We start from the raw sequence: 21858 nt of genomic DNA, 5'->3' as shown, positions 1-21858 counted from the left end.
TTCTCAATCCACATCCTCGCAAAGCCAACATCAACGCCAGGCCAGTAAGATAATTACCCAAGTTTATTTATGCAGCCAAAATATTTTGCTTGATTCAATCACAGGCCTTCTCTGATCTCCAAGAAACCGTGAATTCCGATTGTGCTAGATTGGTTCACGAACAATGCTGCCAATTGTGCTTAAAACAACAATTGCAAGTGTATTCCACCTTCCTTACACCAACACTGTCTGCTCACTAAATTCCGCCAATGGGCATCGGCTTAAACATTAGTCATGTTCGTTTTATCCTGATGTTGCACGACTCTTACCTGTCACGATCACCTCACCGAGTTCATGGCTCTGAAGACAAGGTCACGTAATAATTCATACCTGGCAACCTAGTCGGATATACATGGGGAGTTAACATGCACATGTTTTCGACATCTGCCCTTGTATGTTCTAACTAAGCGCCAGAATGCTGAGTTCCTTCTAGCCGCGCTCATCACACACCAAGCTGGTCGATATGCAACGGCTCTACATTAATGACATGAGGCACGTGGATTATATCAGGATCTCTGCAATTTACACTTCGACCTCCTTTACCACCAACACTTAGGAACGTCACTTCCTTGCATGTTTATGTGATGTTTACAGGGTGCATGGGGTAGAGGGGAGAGTCGAGGGGGAGAGAGGTTACTTCCAAATCGCAACTGACAGTATATACTAGCATTTTATTCTGCAGTATCCCCCCCACATGTTTCCCCAAATTTTTAATTGTAATTTCTTTGAAGTGTGTGTGTGTGTGTGTGTGTGTGTGTGTGTGTGTGTGTGTGTGTGTGTGTGTGTGTGTGTGTGTGTGTGTGTGTGTGTGTGTGTGTGTGTGTGTGTGTGTGTGTGTGTGTGTGTGTGTGTGTGTGTATATTGTTGCGGATCCGGGGGTGGCGGGATTCTCACCCGACTCTTGGCACCACCCTCACCACCGCCATCTCCAAGATTTATAACGCCGGCCGGCTCGGCACAGGCCCCGGGTCACGCGTCTTCAATCGCAATACCAACGTAATCCTTGTACCTTACCAGTTGGGGAAATAGAACCCCTGGTTACAGACTGGTTTTGTCAGATGCCGAGCGTTTTCTGCCAGTCTGTAACCATTTTGGTTTTATGTGCCAATCGAACGGATCGTTCCTCGACGCGACACAAATTAATCCATAGCGGCAACTTCATCCGAATCAACCAGATTTATTTGGGAACCTCAGGGAACACAGCACAAGCAAAATTCACGACAATATTTTTATTAACAATCTTTAACCCGTTCATAACTAGGGAACTACGGCGAACAGGTTTCGAGGGGGTCCCAACCGAGATATGCCTTATACAACACGTGCAGACAAAGACAGACAGCATACATGCAAGACAGAGTACTTAGTGATGTCTCAGGGATGAGAGGACAGTGTCAAAAGCACAAATGTCGCTCGTAACAGGCGGATGTCCACGGATTCGAGCCCCAGCTCGAACGCGCCGCATGGCAAGATGCCGGTGCCGCACTCTTTCCTTTCCGCACTGCATGCGGTCTCCGCGTGCTCCGACCCCGCGTAAGGTTGACGATGGGCCTCAGCTGATTTCTCTCAAGGTCTAGCGAACAAATCCAGGCCTTGCCTGTTCTCCAGACAAGGCCCAAATCGAGGTACCGGGCTCCGGCAAGCAGATCGGCAAACGTGTCGAGCCGTTGGTGTGAGCAGGGACTGTCAGAGGCTCCGTCATCTCCTCTCCTGCCTTCCTGCCTCAAAGCTAGACTTCCCAACTCCATCCTCAGTTTCTCTCTCTGTTGAATCACCTTTTCTTTCCTTTTCCACGCTAGCCTCTCAAAGCCGGCTGCCGTCTCTCTCACTGCAGAATCCTCGACGTGCAGGCAGGTTCAGCGTCTCTCCCGGCAGATCCAACACTGTCCTCCTTCGTTCACTCGCTTCGAAGCCACAAGCGCGCCTCGAAAACCCAACCGTTTTCCAAACTGAGAACTCCTTTTCTCTCTCATTTCTCTTTCGTTCGCTCGCTTCGAAGCCACGAGCACCCTCTCAAAAACCTGACCATTTTCCAAACTGAGAACCCCTTTTCTCTCTCGTTTCTCTTTTGTTTGCTCCTTTGACACACAAGCATGCCTCTCTCTGCGAAGCCGACAAACTCCTCCCCTTAGCATATATATATATATATATATATATATATATATATATATATATATATATATATATATTTATATATATATATATATATATATATATATATATATATATATATATATTTTTTTTTTTTTGGAATTTAAGCTTTCACTTTTATTTTAACCCTCTAGAGCCCACAAAATGTTCTGGGTGAACAAAAAAATAATCCCTGGGGCTTTAGAGGGTTCAGTGCTGCCCCATCAAATTAATTTGTCAATTTACTCATCTTTTGTATTGACCCCATTCATATAATAAATTGAATTAACATGCTTGTCAAAGTGGACATCTCCAGCTGTTATTGGAGAACACCCTCAGTGCCGTCGAGTCTGGCATTTCACTCAAGTTGACTGTCGGGGTCTACAAGCAGTCATCAAACTTCGAGACTGGTCTCCTATCGCTACTTTCTCCAACATCAATTCATCCTGAGAATTCTTTCAAAGAAACTTGCTCTCCCTCATGCACAGATTTATCTCCTCTCGTCTTCAGTTGTCCTCCCCTTCCTCCCGCCCTTGGTTCACTGAAGCTTGTGGTGAGGCAGTTGTCCTGAAACGACTTGCCTTTGCCTCATGGAAAGCAAACGCAACTGAGGGAAATCTCAGTTCCTTCCATAAACCTCAGAACAAGTGTGTATCTACCCTCAGGAGAGCCAGAAAACAACATCTTTCTCATCTCAAGTCTGAACTCTCAAACCTCTCTCCCTCCTCCAAATCCTAGTGGCATCGAGTTAAATCTGTTTCTGGTGTATGTTTCCCCTCCATCCCCTCCCTTACCTCAAATGGCTGCACTGCTGACACCGCATGTGAAAAGGCTGAATGCCTAAACTCCGTGTTTGCTTCCAAATCTTGTGTCTGAAACCCATCACTTTCTGTACGCACTGTACCCAGTCGCACCCAACTGTCCCTGGACTCTGTGTCCTATTCTCTTGACAAGGCGGAGAGCTTGCTGTCAAACCTCGACTCAGATTTCGCAACCGGTCAACACAGCATCAGCCCACATGGCCTATAACATGCTTCTCTGCTCTTGCTCACCCTCTCATTTTCCCAAGGCCATCTGCCATCTGTTTGGAAATCAGCAAACATCACTGCCCTGCATAAAAAAGGTGCAAAAACAGTTCCTGCAACGACAGACCAATCAGCCTTCTCCCAATCATCAGCAAGGTTATGGAATCCATCACCGCTTCAGACATCAAATCCTTCCTCTTCTCCAATGGCTTGATTTCTGATCATCAATTTGTTTTCAGACCAGGTCACTCCACCCTGCATATGTTGATTCTGCTCTCCCAACAATGGATGGAGGTCCTCAATGCTGGACATGAAATCAGAGCCGTATCCCTGGACATATCATGTGCTTTTGACACAGTCTGGCACCCTGCCCTGCTCACCAAACTCTCTTTCTATGGTATCCAAGGCCATCTCCACTCATGGCTCGCAGACTTCTTCTCCTGTCACAGTCAACAGTCACAGTCAAAGGAGTTCTTTCATCCCCTCTTCCTGTCCAGGCTGGAGTTCCTCAAGGTAGCGTTCTGGGCCCTGTTCTTTTTCCGGTTTTCATCAATAATCTCTCTGACTCTCTGGAAAATCCTCTTTATCTCTTTACTGATTACTCCACCCTCCACTGTACCATCTGTCATCTCTCAGACCGGCACGCAGCAGCTTCTTCGCTCACTGCAGATCTGGATAAAATCACAAACTGGTCCAACACGTGGAACATGTCTTTCATTCCTGACAAATCTCACACTCTCACGAAGTCTCTCTGAAAGGACCGGTTGGACCCCCCCCCATCTACTTTCTCAGCAATCCTCTTGAAGAAGTCCTTTCTTTCATTGTCTTTCCTGGGAAAGCCACATTTCCAACCTGGCCTCCAAAGCCAGTCACCGACTGTGAATCCTCCGTCACGCAAAGTCCTTCCTCGGCCCACCTGAGCTCCTGATCACAAACAATGCTTTCGTCTGCAGCCTGATGGAGTACTGCTCTCCCCTCTGGGCTGGTGTTCCTGCCTCTCACCTTTCTCAGCTTCACACTGTAGAAACCAAGGCATTTAGGCTTATTGGTATAACCTGTGGTGAGACTGAATCTTTGGGCCTCTCACTCTCTCACCGCAGGCAGGTCGGTGGTCTTTCTGTCTTCTACCGTCTCCTCTCCGGGAACCCCCCCCACCCCCTTGCTCTGTCTGCGATCTGCCCCCCCCCATATTTCCACAGGGTGCTCAAGGTCTGCTAAAAAAACCCTTCTGGTAAAACTACCAAAATCCAGAATCACTGCTCACGTTCACTCTTTCGTTCCTCTTTTTCCCCGCCTTTGGAATACATTCCCTCACTCTGTTCAATCCCATTCTTTCCTCCAGGTCTTCAAAACAGCTGTTCACCACCATCTCTTATCTTCTCCCATCCAAAACCATGATCTTTTCTACCCCCGTTAATCCACCCCAAACCCATCTTCAAATTCCCTGCTTTCCCTCCTGAAAGTCCCTGTAATGTCCATCTTGTTTACCACGTGTTCCCCGCCCCATCCCTCTCCCTCCACAGATCTCCTCATGTCCCTGTTCCCCAATGTTTTGTCCTTCCCTCTCCCACCCCTCTTGTCTCCTGCCCTCCTTGTTGTGCATTGTGTGTTAGCTCTCACACGATCCTCGACAATGGGATAAAAATTCGATATCAACACCCATATATGATTAACTTGCATATTTCACACATCAGTCGTGTTTGTGAAACTTTCTTTTATCACCCCTTTTTTATTGTCCATTCACCACATACATCTCTGCACTTGCGGTGACATACGTTTTAGTTTTAATTACTGATTGTTATCTCTGTGAGAGAGTCACACGAGAGAAGGAGCGTTTGGGGCTGGAGGGGTGTTGAAAAGGTCATGCCGACCTTTCAAGGTGTGCAATGTGCATCCAGAATGAAAGTTCGAATGTAAACGTACATTCAAACACGTGTTCTAATCAGCGTTGATAGTTTCTATTTCACTTTATAAACAAGAAATCACTTTGAAGTACTGCACCATTGTGTGGTCGATGTTTGTGGAAAAGGTGGGGTTGAGGGGGTAAACAGCTCTGTTTTTCGAAATAATTACACCAAAGCTTTGAACAAAGCTTTAACACTTTCAGTGGATGCTTTGGCAGAGTGGTAATAAATCATTGAGACAGAGTTCCAATGTGCATGTACTTCATGGTGTGATGGAGGAGAGTTTGGGTCAGTGTGTAATGATATGTAGGTGGTGGTGTGGAGAGCGTGTGGGTCAACATTTTTGCCCACTTTGCATTGAACTGGGGGCTGGGTGTGGAGGTCGTGATGAAAATTATAAACTGGGAGCGGTATTCTGCGTGTCTGGTGCTATTATTCAAATCCTGTTGGTATTTTGATGAAATACAATTTGAAATTTTTTTCTATTTTTTTTTTTTTTGTGAGGGTCTAAAACACTTCCTGACACCCACTAAAGAATGGATTCAGGGATTATTTAATATTACCCTTCACATACCTACAAAGGCTACAAACATGCCTACAAACATACCTATAGACATAGCTCAAAAATTTTAATTTTCACTGATGAACCTCTAAAAGTTGGACGAAGGTCCGTTCAGCCATTTTTGAGAAAGATGGCGACACAGACACAAAGACACACATACACAAACATCTCTTTATGTGTATAGATGTTTGACAAGATACATATTATTTGCCATCTTTTGAAATAGCTATTCAACACGAATGAACATTTCACTTGTTATTGAATTTACGGCTGGCAAAGAAAGAATAACATAATGAACTCGAGGGGGAGCACTCGGTAGAGTGCAAAACCTCCGCTGCCAATACTGCTCGGTCACTCAAGTGAACCTGATATCCTATTCATTCAATTTGACGTCAACAGTGCTCACAGAGTTATAGTTTGCAACTTTCCCTTTTACTTTTAACTTTTACATAGTCAATTCATTCGTCATCACTAGATTCCTTGAGACAGAAATTGATTTTATGTGGGTATATCCACCTGAAGTTCCAAAATCAGCCGCAATTATAATTATGGCATGTTTTTTTTTGTTGGAAATCACTTATAACATGAAGAAATGCAAAAAAAAAGAAATCGAAATTTTGTTGAAAAAAAGTTGCAAATTTTTTTTTTCTCTAACAATTTCTTTTTGGGGGGGGGGTTGGAAATCACTTAAAACATGTAGAAATGAAAAAAAAAATATTTTTTTTAATTGGCCGCCATAGCGGCCATATTGGATGTTGGATCAAGTCCAAAACCTCATGGTGTGATCCTTGGACCAAACCTAACCCCCCTCCCCCCCCACCAAGTTTCGTCGAAATCCGTCGAGGAGTTTTTCCGTAATACTGTTCACAAACAAACAAACAAACAGAAAGGGGTGAAAACAGTAACCTCCATCCATCTTCAATGGCGGAGGTTAACGAGAAGGCCACTTACTGGAGCGCATACTTCGGATCCGGATTCTCACCAAAATTGAATCAATTCTTCCTTGTGACACACCCAATCTACCCACCAAATTTCATCCAAATCTGTGCAGAACTTTTTAAGATATCGTGCACACAAACATACAGACATACAGGAGTGAAAACACAACCTCCGTCCACCTTCAAGTGTGTGGAGGTAGCGATGAATGATGGGAAATTAATTATCCAGTTTAATAAAAACAAAATCCTGTCACGGAGAATTAGATCCTCATGAAATAATCAAGGAAATGGCAAGACAATCTTTGTTATATTAATTTTGTTCATTATTTTTTATCCCGATATATTTTTCTCCTTACTTCCCTGTGGATCAACAATAAACTTATTTACAGACAAATAATGCACTGCATATGGAGGCTTTAAATTCCAGGTAACTAGAACGGCACTCGGTTGAGCACATACCACCGCCAGGCTGAACAGTTTTTATTTTATATCCTACTGATTGGCCGGATCTGCATCCAGACCTGAACCAAAAGCTAATTTGTTTGTTCTTGTCACTTACTCAACTCATCCACCAAGTTTTGTCGTAACCCGTCCACAACTTTTTGAAATATCATGCAACAATATCGTTTTTGGCCCGATCTCTCAATGGTGAAGAATCACGAAAAAATTATCAGATCCGGATCTGGATTCGGATATTCACCAAAATTCAATCAATTCTTCCTTTTTACACACCCAACATGTCCACCAAGTTTCATCCAAATCTGTGCAAAACTTTTTGAGATATCGTGCTATATATCGTTTTTGGCCCCATCTCTCAATGGTGAAGAATCACATAAAAATTATTCTCGTCTGATCCGGATCCGGTTCCGGATCTTCACCAAAATCTAATCATTTCGTCCTTGTCTCACACCCAACCTGACCACAAAATTTCATCCGGATCCGTCCACAACTTTTTTTGAGATATCCTGTGCACAGACAAACTGACAAATGCACAAGCCGGTAGGAGACATGGGTAGTCACTACATAATTGCATACTAGCCATACAGTTTTTGACGGATCGGGCTGAAAATTTTTGACAAAGAGGTTGATTATTGTGCGCATAAAAGTGCGGAAGCCGATTTTTGATTTTCGGGAAAAAAATATTTTTACGATTTTTTTCAAAAATTTCAGTCCCGTTGCTCGGCAACGGTGGCGTCCATAGCAACGGTGCTCAAAACCATAGAACTAGATCCTGGTATGAACCTACCTGTAAAGTTTCATCAAAATTGGTTGACTCCTCTGGCCTCCAGAGCTGTCCATTACATACAAAGAGACAGACGGAAAATCTGAGAATAACGGTAGTCTAGCGACCACCCAACAAACAAACACACAGAGATGGCTGAAAACATAACCTCTTTCACCTTCGGTGGCAGAGGTAATTATAGTTTATCCAATATGAACAAATACCACTTGTCACTTTGCTGATGGGAATAGAGAGAGAGAGAGAGAGAGAGAGAGAGAGAGAGAGAGAGAGAGAGAGAGAGAGAGAGAGAGAGAGAGAGAGAGAGAGAGAGAGAGAGAGAGAGAGAGAGAGAGAGAGAGAGAGAGAGAGAGAGAGAGAGAGAGAGAGAGAGAGAGAGAGAGAGAGAGAGAGAGAGAGAGAGAGAGAGAGAGAGAGAGAGAGAGAGAGAGAGAGAGGAAAAAAAAAAAAAAAAAAAAAAAAAGAGAAAAGAGAGCAGGGGTGGATTTGGGGAAGGAAGCATGAGGAGAGGGGAAGGAAGTGTGAGTGGAAGGGAAGGCAGCGTTCTGGGATTGTTGCTGTTGCAGACTTTGATTTCTTTGAATCCGCATTCTCAACCATCATTAATATGGACTCTCTTGGGTGTTTGGTTTTGTTTTGGTTTTGGTTTTGTTTTTGTGTTTGGTTTTCAAATGTTTCGGCATATTGGATGTATTACAGTCATGAGCCAGGTTTATTGAACAAAGTGAACATGCAACTTTCGGACCGTCTTCTTTAACCTTCCCAAAATGGTTCCAAACTGCACTTCTGGACTTTTTGAACGACATGTTGTCAAAACTCAGTCCATATGTTGCCTCCCCGTTCTTCAGCAAAGGAATCGGTATGCTTTCCGGCCAACTCCAAATGCCTCGCTATTAATTTAAATGGAAAACGTCCTTGGGGCATGTTTAGTTTGCAAGCGAGTTGCTTTTTGCTGCTTTATTGCAAATGGGATGCCCCAGGGGCGAATTCCTTTAAAATTAATACATTACTCGGCCATGTGCAACTGGAACATGCCAAACAGGGACGAAAATTTTTTTCCCAGAAAAAACAAACGAACCTTCTTTCGATGAAGTAGGAATTACTCACAATCGATGTTGATTCCGGTTCACAACTCGATTCCTTTCAATTCCATGGTTGGTATCGAGTACTTTGGAATCAATTCCACCCACCACTATTAAGCACTCATGCAAGCACAACAACGAAACTGTTGATAAGGAACGGCTGGCTGGGTCATACCAAACACCATCCGGTGATGATGGGAACGACCGTCGATGTCTGGAGTATCAAACAATGCATGAATTTGACAAATGAACACTTTTTTTTTTAGCAGTCTGAACTGGTGCAAAGTTCATTTCTGCAGTTTAAAATTTTGAAATTTGGTTCAGGTTACCAGATTCTCGGGCTTGACAGGGTCGCCGAGCCGAGGCCAGCGGATTGGAGGTGACATTTTGGTGTTAGAGTTTTGGGGAGTTTTGGGGAGTGCTCATCATGCTCCACACAGTTGGAGAAATATATATGGAGAGTGATAACATTTTAAGTGCTTTATCATTCAGAAACCATTGTTGCCAAGGATGAGCCTTTATCGAGGATAATTAAATAAGGCCATTATAATTTATATTCAAAAGGGGAGTTTACATGAACTCAAACACCCAATTTTCATCCATGCACTCCCGCGGAGTTCCCTTAGTTTTGATGCAAAGTTTCAGGCCGAAAGGTTTCTTGGTTTTGGAGTTACGGAGGAGAAACACACATTGACGTACACACGCACACTCTGACATTTATTATTACAGATTATTTGTTTTGTTGTTGTTTATGCTTAGGTTTGATGTATAAATAAGGTGTAAATTATGTTCGAGTTTGCAGTTTATTTGCAAACTTTTCAGGTTTGTTTATAAGTTTTCTGTCGTCCAAATTGGCTTCATTTTGAAAGGCTTGTGGAGATACAAAATTTATTCTCATTTCTCAAAGGTTATATCAATGTATCTAACTTATTTGTTTTTCTTTCTATTTTAATTACATTCATCACTCAACACTGTGACGTAGATTCTTGCATTGGCTGCAAATTTCACCTGATAATTTCATCTCACCCGAACCAGTGTTTACTGCAATCCCGATCCATCTCTGTTCACCATCCCACGAATAGCCATGCAACGCAGCAGCGCATCCCAATGTGCCTCGCTTCCTGAACCAAAGTTTGGTCAAAGGTTGGACGGTGGAGGGACACGTGCTGGTGCTGTGGCTATTTTCTCTTGTCTTCCTGGATTTGTACTGCAAGGGCCACAAAACATGACTTGTCTCGCTTCGGAGTCTGGACCTGCGCATTGGAATGGATCACTGCCAAGCTGCCTAAGTATTCCCACATGAAGTACCTTCTTTGGTTTTTAAAAAAAAGTGTATAGGTTGTGTGGATCAATCTTTGAAAGTTAAATGTCTCGTTAGATGTGTGCATTTAATATCTAAACTAAGAGCTGGGACATGCTGAAAGAGTGAACGCACAACCTTGAATGTTTTGTCACACAAAGGCCTCACATTAAAAGTGTATTCAGAAAGTATTAACACTCCTTGACTTTTTCACATTTTGTTGTGTTTCAGCCTGAATTTAAGATAGATTAAATTTAAATTTTTTTGTAATCGACCGACCCAAAATACCGACAAAGTGAAAACATGTTTTTCGAATTTTTTTTTACAAATCGATCAAAATTAAAATCTGAAAAGTCTTGCATCGATAAGTATTCAATACCTTTGCTTTGACACACCGAATTGAGCTCAGGTGCATCCAATTTCCGTTGATCATCCTTGAGATGTCTCCACACCTTGATTGGACTCCACCTGTGGCCAATTCAACTGAATGGACATGAATAAGAAAGAAACACACCTTTCTATAAAAGGTCCCACAGGTTACAGTGCATGTCAGAGCAGAAACCCCACCATGAAGTTTAAAGAAATGTCTGGAGATAGAATTGTGAGGATGTGTAAATCTGGTGAAAGGTATAAAACGATTTCTAGATGTTGAAAGTTCCCAAGAGCACAGTGAGCTCCATCATTAGGAAATGGAAAGAATGTGGAACTACCCAGACTCTTCCTAGAGCTGGCCTTCCGACCAAACTGAGTAAGCGGGCAAGAAGGACCTTCATCAGGGAGGTGACCCACAACACATTGACAAGTCTGACAGAACTGCAGAGTTCCTTGGCTCAGATGGGAGAACCTTCCAGAAAGTCAACAATCTACAGCACTCCACCTATCTAGGTTTTATGGGAGAGTGGCCATACGGAAACCACTCCTGAGAAAAAGGCACATGACAACATGCGTGGAGTCTGTAAATAGGCACGTGAAGGACTGAGAGCATGAAGCAAAACATTCTGTGGTCTGATGAAATGTCAGTTGAACTCTTCGGCCTGAATGCAAAGCGCTATGTCTGGTGGAAACCAAGCACAGCTAATCACCCATCTAACACCATCCCTTCCCTGAAGCATGATGGTGGCAGCATCATGCTATGGGGATGTTTTTCAGTGCCAGGGACTGGGGGACTTGTAAGGCTAGATGGAACAATTAATGGAGCCAAATACAGGCAAAACCTTGAGAAGGACCTGCTTCAGAGTGTAAAAGACCTTTGACTGCGGCAACAATTTATATTCCAACAGGACAATGAAACCAAGCATAGAGCAAAGTAGCACTGGAATGGCTTCAGAACAAGAACGTGAAAGTCCTTGAGTGACCCAGTCAAAGCCGAGACTTGAATCCCATTGAGAATCTGTGGAAAGACTTGAAGATTGCTCTTCATCCAACTTGACAGAGCTTGAGCAAATCTGCGAGGAAGAACGGGAGAAAAATCCCAAAATCCAGATGTGAAAAGCTGATGTAGACATACCCGAGAAGACTCGAAGCTGTAATCACTGCCAAAGGCACTTGTACAAAGTATTAACTCGGGGGGGGGGGGGGGTGGGGGGCAGCATCATGGGCTGAGGGTGCGGCTCTGCTGCTGATGCGATGCCCTCCGTCTCGGTTAGGGTAAAAATTTATAATTTATTCAGGGTGCCAGCGATGGCTCGCATACTCTTTGTGCATGACACGTTGGGATGTTTAACGTCCACCAGCGAATGCTGGCAGGTGGGACATCCATCCGAGGAACTGCACACACATTGATGAATCACCCTTCCTGTGAAACACCAGGATGACAGTTTATAGCTGGGTCGAGGCTAGACAGCTTAGAGGCGAGTGTGCATACCTCCAGGCCATGCTGCCGGCCCTCAGCTATAACATGTCAAAGCAAAATAGCATGGGGATGTTATGGCTTGATCACTTGCCATGCCTTGCATGCAAAACGAGAGGATGGAAGTCAATGTGCTTCAAAGCCACGGAGAATATTGTCGGCAAGTCAAAACAAGTTTCAAGTTTGTTTTTAGCATGTTCCATAACAATATTGGTTCATTCATTTTGCAATTTCCAAAGTAGTATGTAACATGACGGGCAACACCACGTGCAACAACACTGACGCGTCTTACTCACTTGATGCAAAATACACACTTACTGTATCGACAGGTATTACATATTGTTGTGAAATGACTTCCATTTCTTTGCACAAAATAGTCATGTTATGGAGATGTGGATGCGTCAGATCCGGTTCTGCAGCACCGATGTTGTAATGAGTCGTATTATAGATGTCTCGGCGTTGAGGAAATTAGCTCAGACTCCTTTTCTGTCATGCTCCTCTTGAGTGGATATGGATTATAAGAATATTTTTTGTTGGCTTTACTGAAGTATTCCTCACTTTCGTGCTCATCGCAGCTTAGTACTAAGCTATGAATGGAATGCATTGCTTTCGTGAGAAGATAAATCCTAATCTAATCAAACACCATGGAAAATTGTTTCTGCTTTCAGCTGACTTTGGTGCAAACATGACATTGTTCTGACTCGGGAATATTGACACCTGGCTTAGATGGTCAATAAAAACAAACTCGGTCAGAGTTGCCAAAGCTCTAAGGACATATTTCTTCTGATTTAGTTTTCTAAACAAATATAATAACCATTTCTTTTTCAATGCTTTTGTTGTGTGGTTTATGTGTTTGCAGTTCCATGTGGGGGTAACTTAACAGAGCTTCAGGGAACAATCCTATCCCCAGGTTACCCTGATCCATATGACAACAACCTGAGCTGCTCTTGGCTAATTGAATTGGAACAGGGCAATGGCATTCAGGTAATGAACGATAATCTCGCTCGTGTTGATACACTGGGTCCTTTACAGGCTCTGATTGTTGTTATCTGTGTTGTTGTCACTTTTGCACTGCAAGACATCCATCCATTTTATTATTTCTACAAATGTTCACAACATTAGAACAGAGGGATGGAATTTTATTTGATATATCTTATATATTATTTCCGAGTCTGTGGTTTCGTGTCGCGCTATCTTCAACTTTGTTCTGCGCTCGAGTAACGTGATATTCGGCTTACATTATCTCAAAGACCATATGAGGTGCATGGGACAAAAAAAAAATAAAATGGTTCTGAAACAGTGAAATCGTATTCCACTTACTACAGTAAAGTAAAATTACTACTGATACTCTGCATCAGTTCCTTTCTCAAACACTCCCACCCCAACATGTCGTGCAGAGCGCGGGTTATGCTAGTATATACATATAAAAAAAAATGTTTGGAAACATTGTTCTTTGGCATTCTTGATCTGATTCATGTGTTTATCTTTATTTATATATATATATATATATATATATATATATATATATATATATATATATATATATATATATATATATATATATATACACATACATATATGTATATATATACATATATGTATATATATACATATATGTATATATATACATATATGTATATATATATATATATATATATATACATATATGTATATATACTTATATGAAACTCGAATCGCGGCACGTCGCCCACCGGACGGACAATCCCGTCGTGACCCTCTCGGACTAACGCCGGGAACTAGTCACGGGTGGACCTTTCGGTCTCACCGCGATCGTGCCAATCGGCCCCCGCGTGGGATAGGGTTGCTCGCCAAATGCGACCTACCTAAGTACCCACACGGAGGGTAGACCGGGCGATCGCACCTCGCCGCAGGTCGACTTCGGACACGGGCCACTTTAAGCGACCCGTTCCGTACTATCGGGATAACCGAGCGGTGTTATTTGTCGGCCTCGACGGTTCGATTAATTATCGGGCGTTTTAGCCCACGACCAACCCTTTACGTGAAGCAAGATGGAGATTCAATGAAAGAAAAGACGAAGCGAAGCGGGAGAACAGTTCAACATAATTCACATTTATTTCACGATGAACGGAAAGCACACATATACAATTCCACCAAAAGCACATGTAAAAGAAGACAATGCAATATTACACAAAAAGCAAATATAAAAGAAGAAGACAATGCAGAGCTATCCGACTTCCGAGCACACGGCAACACTTATACAATTTTACTTCACAGACGGCGCCGACAACACATATACCCAAAGCAAAAGAAAAAGAGAACCACCCTCCAGGATGAGGGGGGTAGGCGGGCCTGGGGCCGAGACCGTGTCGGGCCTACCCGTCTGATGATGAGACGCAAAGTGGCGGTGGCGCCTCAACTCCGCGGGCCTCGCGGACAATGTCTGGTAGGGGGTGGGAAAGGGGCCCCCTTGTCGCACTATCTCAGCGCGGGGGGAAACAGGAGGGGGTTGTTGATGCTCGGGGGATGGAGGATATGACCCTGCCTCGGGTCCCGCGACGAGCGTCTCCACCACGACCTCGGTCGCGCCGCCGGCCTCTCCCTCCGCAGCTCCCGACACCGACGCGAGCACCCCCTCGTCCGCCTTCGCCGCCGCCACCTCTCCACAGCTCCGTCTAATCGCCCTCTCCGTCTCCTCTCTTGGCTCGTCCCAACTCTTCACTCTTAACTTCTCCCCTCCGAACTCCCAACTTCCAACCGACTCTTACCACTTCTTCCCAGCTCCACCGACAACTCCCAACGCACAACTTCCAACTTCCAACTGACTCGACTGACTGACGAGCGCGGCCCCTTATAAGCCCCGTGGCTTCGCCCCTTCACCTTTGACCCTTTTACCTCCGACCCTTCACCTCTAACTGGCTCCCCATTGGACCGAGGAAAAGTGGGCGTGAATGCTTTTTGATCCATGAATTTGCATATAGCGATATTACTCCAACGCACCTGGAGGCGGGGCCAAATCGCCCCACGCTCTCCGATAGGACGGAACAAAAGTGGGCGTGAGTCGTTTTTGATCCGTTTTCTGCGGAAAGTCTGTGATGTTTTTGAACACGCTGCTTGGTGCGCGCCCTGCACGAGTCCAGTATCGGTGCCCACAAGTGGCGCAAGAATGGTGGTGATGCTGGTGTTGGCGAGTTGTGACGGTAAAGGTCGTGGCTGTTGTTGTGAAGCGGTGTTGTGGTTGGTGGTTGTTGTGTGATGACTGTTGAGACGTGGTTGGTGGTGGTAGTAATGGCGGCTGGTCCAAAATAAAGATAGTAAAAGAAAAACGGCTATCCTGAAGAGTCGCAGCCCGAGTGAATGACATTTATTCCTTCTGAACAACGGGTTTGGGCCTAACTACACATATACTTACGGAGATATCTCACCTAAGGGACCTGAATGGTGGTTTGTGAATTTCGTCAACCACAACACTACCCCCTCCCCTTTTTACAGACTCGTCCCGAGTCGTCAAATTTTCGTGTGCCATCATGTGTAGTTTTCCCCTAGTACATTTTACCTACGGATCCCTGAGTGCGACATTCATGGTATTCGTGTCCCCAAAATAAATAACCTGAGTGCTGAGTAACTACCTAAACAAACTCACTCACACAGACGACTTAAATAAAATTGCCGGCACTAAGACAGACATGCCGGGGGCGCACTCATATGTACAGTACATCTTAACCTTAACTTACAAATTTTACACTAAACCATGGCCCAGGATCACTGAACTCTGCAAAAAGAAAGCAGTTAGCAGGGAGCCAGGCTGCTCGCATGCAGTCTCTGGCTCAAACAATGCAGGTGACAGGGAACGTGGCCGGCTGCTCACACGCAGTCCAAGGCCTTCCCTTTTGAAACTGAACACAGTGAAAAACGGTGCATGGGCTGCACAAACAGTCTCCGTGCCAGCTCAAGTGGCACACGCAATGAACACAACGAATGGATGGATGAACACAAACACGGTGCACGGGCCGCCACTGTAGGCCCGTGTTGTAGCTGCCAACAGGGCAGTTCTCGCAGCTTGCAAACTGTTGCCTTCTGATCATGGCGCACATGGCAATGAACAGGGGGGGCAAAGCAAAAATTGAACGGGGCTGGTGAACAGGGGCAGTGGGCATGGCATGGCAAAGGCAGCAGGCAAACACAGCCTGCAGAAGAAGGCCGCTGCAGGCAAACACAGCCGGCAGACGAACTGGCCGGCACAGGCCTTGAAGTACCACAGCTGCAGATGATCCTGCCGGCACAGGCCTTGCAGCAACACAACAGCTGCCGATGAAGTGGGCCGGCACAGGCCTTGAAGAAAAACAGCCAGCCGGCAGATGAAGTGGGCCGGCACAGGCCTTACAGCAACACAGCCAGCAGATGAAGCTGGCCAGCCTTTGCCGTTCAGTGGAGGTTGGTGGATGGAGTGCGGTGGTGCTGGCCACTTGGAAGGCGGGCTCGGACCTACCTACCTATCTCCCTCCCACCTATCGCCTTTGCCTGTCACTGTACATACCCACTCCCTTAATTTGTCAAACCCCAATTTAGCCCCAACTTTTTTTTTTTTTTTTTTTTTTACTTCCCCCACTATAAATCGTCCCCTAACCCCCTTTATCGTCCTTGTTCGGCTAACCTATCCTGTCACCGAGCCTACTCCCAACCCCTACGTTCCCTTCCTGGAGGGGAATAAGGGAGAGCTAACGTCCTGTGCCGAGGCCCAACTCAAGCCTCAGAATGACCTCCCCAGAGTTCAGCGATCTATAACCAAAGTGGGTCCAGCGGCCCACAACGAGAGCAAGGGGATGGATGGTGCGGAGGGGTACATCTCCTAATCTACCCTAACCATTTAACTGTTAAACTACCCCGGGGCTTTCAACAAGCGCCTCTCGCTTAAACTATTGGTTCTAACAACCCAGATTCCCGTCGCCTGTGTTGGTGTCCTCACAATTTCGGGCCTCGCCCCCCAATTTTCTCTCCGTGCCCTCACACGGTCTCATGGCTGGGACACGTGGCTCCCTTTGGCAGGCACGACCCTCTGCCGAATCTCCCGCTATGGCACCCCCGGGCACTACACTGCCTCCGAGCCTACCAGCTCCCTAACACCGGGGAGTGCCCCCCATGGCACCTCCCCTGAAACGCACACGTGGCAGGCTGGCTTCCCAGGCCCCGTTCCGAGGGTCACCCGTGCCCACAACACTGCCCACGCGGCTAATGGCGCCCCGGGCCTCCGCACCAAGCAGACGCACCCGTGCCCACTTCGCTATCCCGGCCCCCCATGGGCCCTTGGCCTACCGCGGCCGACTAGCCTGGTGCCCGGGGTACCCACTCAGCGATACTCACCTTTCGCAGCCACGCTCCCAAGCCCGTCAACAGGGCTCCTGCACCCCTCCAAACGGGTTTCGAGCCTACTTCCCCACCAACAACAAAACGACTTCCATATTTGTTAATTTGACTAACCCACTAACTCACTTTATACTGACCCCGGGGTCCCTTGGGCGGGAGTCACTCCTCCCCCCAATCACTCATCGCACCATGCATTCCCCATTCGCTCCACTCACACAAACCCGCTTGCCTCACTCACTCATCATGTACTCACCTCACAACTTTTCAACACACACACACACCGCTGAACTCTGCCATCCTTCTATCTGCATCCCCTAACGAACTCGTGCTCCCACGTCGTCCCTTAAACTACAGCACGTTCCTTTTAACACTACGTAGCTAAACTACGTCCCCTCTACACATTCACTGTCTGTCACTGTCTTCTAATAATCCCATTAATCAATTTCCCATCCTAAATCTCGCTACAATCCCTCTACCTAATCCATTCCACGGACTCCATGAGGACTTACCTCTGCCCCATGAAGTCGGTCTAACGAAGCTAACCCTTCCCTCTAACTCGTTTCCATCCTGTGCCCTGGTAAGGGGGTCTTCCACCCCTTGCCCAGGAATCCTGTGCACCCGAAAGTGAGGCTTGCTTTTTTTTTTTTTTTTTTGCCATGCGCAGCACCAGCGCGGCAACTCGCGCACTTTGCACCTGCCCGTGACGTCATGCAGCTGCACGTGTTCCTCGTCCCTCCTTGGACGGTACCATCCGGCAGGGATACCCCTCCTGCCGGATTCCAACCCCGCGTGCAGCCATGACGTCACCGTGCGCATAAAAAAAACACAAGCCCCACGTCTCGAGGGGTTCCCCACGCGAACACATGTGCTTTGCCCGTTGGAGCTTAACACACACGATCGCGTGGAGAACCCGTCCGGTCCAAATCCATAATCCTGCCTAAACTTTGTCCGTCCGCGGGATCGGCAAATCCACCGCGTGCGTTTCCGGACCGGGACTCACTCTCGGAAGCGAGCACGTGGGGGCCTCGTGCGTTGCACAGCACGGACCTCGTGCTCACTGCTGGGTGAACCCGGCACGGTCCCCGAAACAGCTACAGCCGCTACCCGGCTTTCTTTCCTCACACGTCGCCGTCGTCGCCATTCGACCCACGCACACCTGCGTGTTACGACGCTCACACACCTCACCATTAAACTCACCCCGGGAGACGCGGCTGCATGTTCACACATGCTGACCGACATCTCCCTCACATACCGCTCTCACACACACGGTCTTCCTTGCACTCGGCCGTTCACTCACGCATGCCATCTCCCTCGCACACGTGGCTCCACTCACTCGCGGCCTTCCACTCACTCGTGCCATACTACTCACATACGCGGGGGCACTCACCCGCGGTGCCTCATCCACACACGCGGGGGCACTCACCCGCGGTGCCTCATCCACACACGCGGGGGCACTCACCCGCGGTGCCTCATCCACACACGCGGGGGCACTCACCCGCGGTGCCTCATCCACACACGGCGTGCTGGGAAGCACGTACTCCGGCACAATCGCCACCACACCACTCACACACGGGGTCGCTTCCACACACGGGGACGCACTCACACCTTGCACCACACACACAGGGACAACCACAATGGGGATTTGTGTCCCCACAAGGGTCTCCGGGGCCTCTATACCCCCCAAGCTCTCCGTGCACCCGTTCGCAGCACTCCTCCCCTCAACCTCGCAAAGCACGACTGAACTCACCTGGTCGTGATCCGCCTCAAGGGGGCATACTCCCTCCCCTCGTTCCCGGAGGAGGCTATCCCGCTGCTCGCACCGGGTCCCTACACGCTCCTCGAGCTCAACCTCATCGTCCTCCACTACCTCTGTGTGTGTGTGTGCGTCTCTAACCCCGTCATTATCATGCAGTCTCTCCTCTATCGTTCCCATCTCCCGTGTCTCTATACATTTTATTCTTTCTGTCGTCTCCTCGTGTCTATTAGTCTCTGCTTCTTTCTGGCGTCTTTCCCTTATCTTTATGTAGGTCAACCTTGCTTTCTCCTTAAGTCGCTCCCGTCCTTCCCTGTTTTTCACTCCTTGCTCTTTCACGATCTCCGCGTACCTCATCCTTGCTTTCCGTATTAATTGTTCTTTTCTCTCCCTCCCAATTACTTTCACCTCGTCTCTTATCTCCTTCGTGCACGTCTCCTTCACGCTTCTCGCCCAATACGTCCCCCGAATTATTTTTTCACCCGCCTCCACCGCGGGCCTGTCAGCCGCTGCACCCCCTCCCAGCTCGTTCGCTCCTACACGTGGAGTCGCCATTTTTAGCTCCCTGCCAACGGCCTTCATGCCCGCCTGCAGGCATCGGCCCATGTTCTGCGTCTCACCCCGGAGCTTTTTCGTTTCTTCCTTCATTTGCTTGTTCATTCCTTTCATTTCGTTTTTCATTTCATTTGTGTTTGTATCCATCTTTTCGTTCATGCCTTTTATTTCGTTTTTCATTTGTTGTGTATTTGTATCCATCTTTTGTGCATTCGCATCCATCTTCGCTGTCATTTCCGCATTCATTTTTGCCAGCATGGTGAATAGCTGGGCCATGTCGGGTGCGCTTGGGTGAGCCGTTTCGGCAGGGATCGGGGCAGGGTTTTGGTGGAGAGGGGGAGGGGAGGTGTCATACACCGCGGCCGCTGCCGCACCCATTTCGGGCTCTGGGTTCAGTTGGGCGAGTTCGTTTTCCTGTACAACCAACATTTCCTGCACGGGGATTTCATCCTGGACCATGGATTCTACACATTCTACATCCTTTTCTAATACCCCTGGCTCCCGCTCGCCTTGAGACGCCATCTTGCTTCTCTTAAAGGGTTAATTTTGCTCGCTCGTAATTTGGAGGGAATCAGGGGTCGCTCCTCTCACCCCTGGACCGATTCCCGTGAATTTCGCTGGAGACAGGAGAGCCCGTTGTCCCGTTCTCCAATACCAGTGCCGCGAGGAGGGCGATGAGTTTATATCGCACGACCTGACACCAGTGTTGCGGATTCACGCCCGCCGGCGTGCGGACGGCCACGTAACTCGAATCGCGGCACGTCGCCCACCGGACGGACAATCCAGTCGTGACCCTCTCGGACTAACGCCGGGAACTAGTCACGGGTGGACCTTTCGGTCTCACCGCGATCGTGCCAATCGGCCCCCGCGTGGGATAGGGTTGCTCGCCAAATTCGACCTACCTAAGTACCCACACGGAGGGTAGACCGGGCGATCGCACCTCGCCGCAGGTCGACTTCGGACACGGGCCACTTTAAGCGACCCGTTCCGTACTATCGGGATAACCGAGCGGTGTTATTCGTCGACCTCGACGGTTCGATTAATTATCGGGCGTTTTAGCCCACGACCAACCCTTTACGTGAAGCAAGATGGAGATTCAATGAAAGAAAAGACGAAGCGAAGCGGGAGAACAGTTCAACATAATTCACATTTATTTCACGATGAACGGAAAGCACACATATACAATTCCACCAAAAGCACATGTAAAAGAAGAAGACAATGCAATATTACACAAAAAGCAAATATAAAAGAAGAAGACAATGCAGAGCTATCCGACTACCGAGCACACGGCAACACTTATACAATTTTACTTCACAGACGGTGCCGACAACACATATACCCAAAGCAAAAGAAAAAGAGAACCACCCTCCAGGATGAGGGGGGTAGGCGGGCCTGGGGCCGAGACCGTGTCGGGCCTACCCGTCTGTTGATGAGACGCAAAGTGGCGGTGGCGCCTCAACTCCGCGGGCCTCGCGGACAATGTCTGGTAGGGGGTGGGAAAGGGGCCCCCTTGTCGCACTATCTCAGCACGGGGGGGGGGGGAAACAGGAGGGGGTTGTTGATGCTTGGGGGATGGAGGATATCACCCTGCCTCGGGTCCCGCGACGAGCGTCTCCACCACGACCTCGGTCGCGCCGCCGGCCTCTCCCTCCGCAGCTCCCGACACCGACGCGAGCACCCCCTCGTCCGCCTTCGCTGCCGCCACCTCTCCACAGCTCCGTCTAATCGCCCTCTCCGTCTCCTCTCTTGGCTCGTCCCAACTCTTCACTTCTCCCCTCCGAACTCCCAACTTCCAACCGACTCTTACCACTTCTTCCCAGCTCCACCGACAACTCCCAACGCACAATTTCCAACTTCCAACTTCCAACTGACTCGACTGACTGACGAGCGCGGCCCCTTATAAGCCCCGTGGCTTCGCCCCTTCACCTTTGACCCTTTTACCTCCGACCCTTCACCTCTAACTGGCTCCCCATTGGACCGAGGAAAAGTGGGCGTGAATGCTTTTTGAACCATGAATTTGCATATCGCGACCTCACTCCAACGCCCCTGGAGGCGGGGCCAAATCGCCCCACGCTCTCCGATAGGACGGAACAAAAGTGGGCGTGAGTCGTTTTTGATCCGTTTTCTGCGGAAAGTCTGTG

General features: G+C 47.5%; 1 protein-coding gene across 3 annotated transcripts in view; it reads left to right on the top strand.

Annotated features, from left to right (window-relative positions):
* Positions 1–21858, top strand: part of LOC147027167 (CUB and sushi domain-containing protein 3-like) — a 1179270-nt gene that overhangs the window by 775250 nt on the left and 382162 nt on the right. For all 3 annotated transcript variants that reach the window (XM_085883358.1, XM_085883359.1, XM_085883360.1), the window contains 2 exons: positions 10000–10206; positions 12926–13050. In XM_085883358.1, the coding sequence (XP_085739484.1) occupies positions 10000–10206; positions 12926–13050 (332 nt within the window). The remainder of the gene's footprint in view (positions 1–9999; positions 10207–12925; positions 13051–21858) is intronic.

The sequence above is a fragment of the Eptatretus burgeri genome, chromosome 5 (assembly GCF_056783735.1).
Source record: "Eptatretus burgeri isolate ZD-2024b chromosome 5, Ebu_testis_v1, whole genome shotgun sequence".
In the NCBI taxonomy this organism is placed as follows: Eukaryota; Metazoa; Chordata; class Myxini; order Myxiniformes; family Myxinidae; genus Eptatretus; species Eptatretus burgeri.
This window is presented reverse-complemented; position numbering and strand designations above follow the sequence as displayed.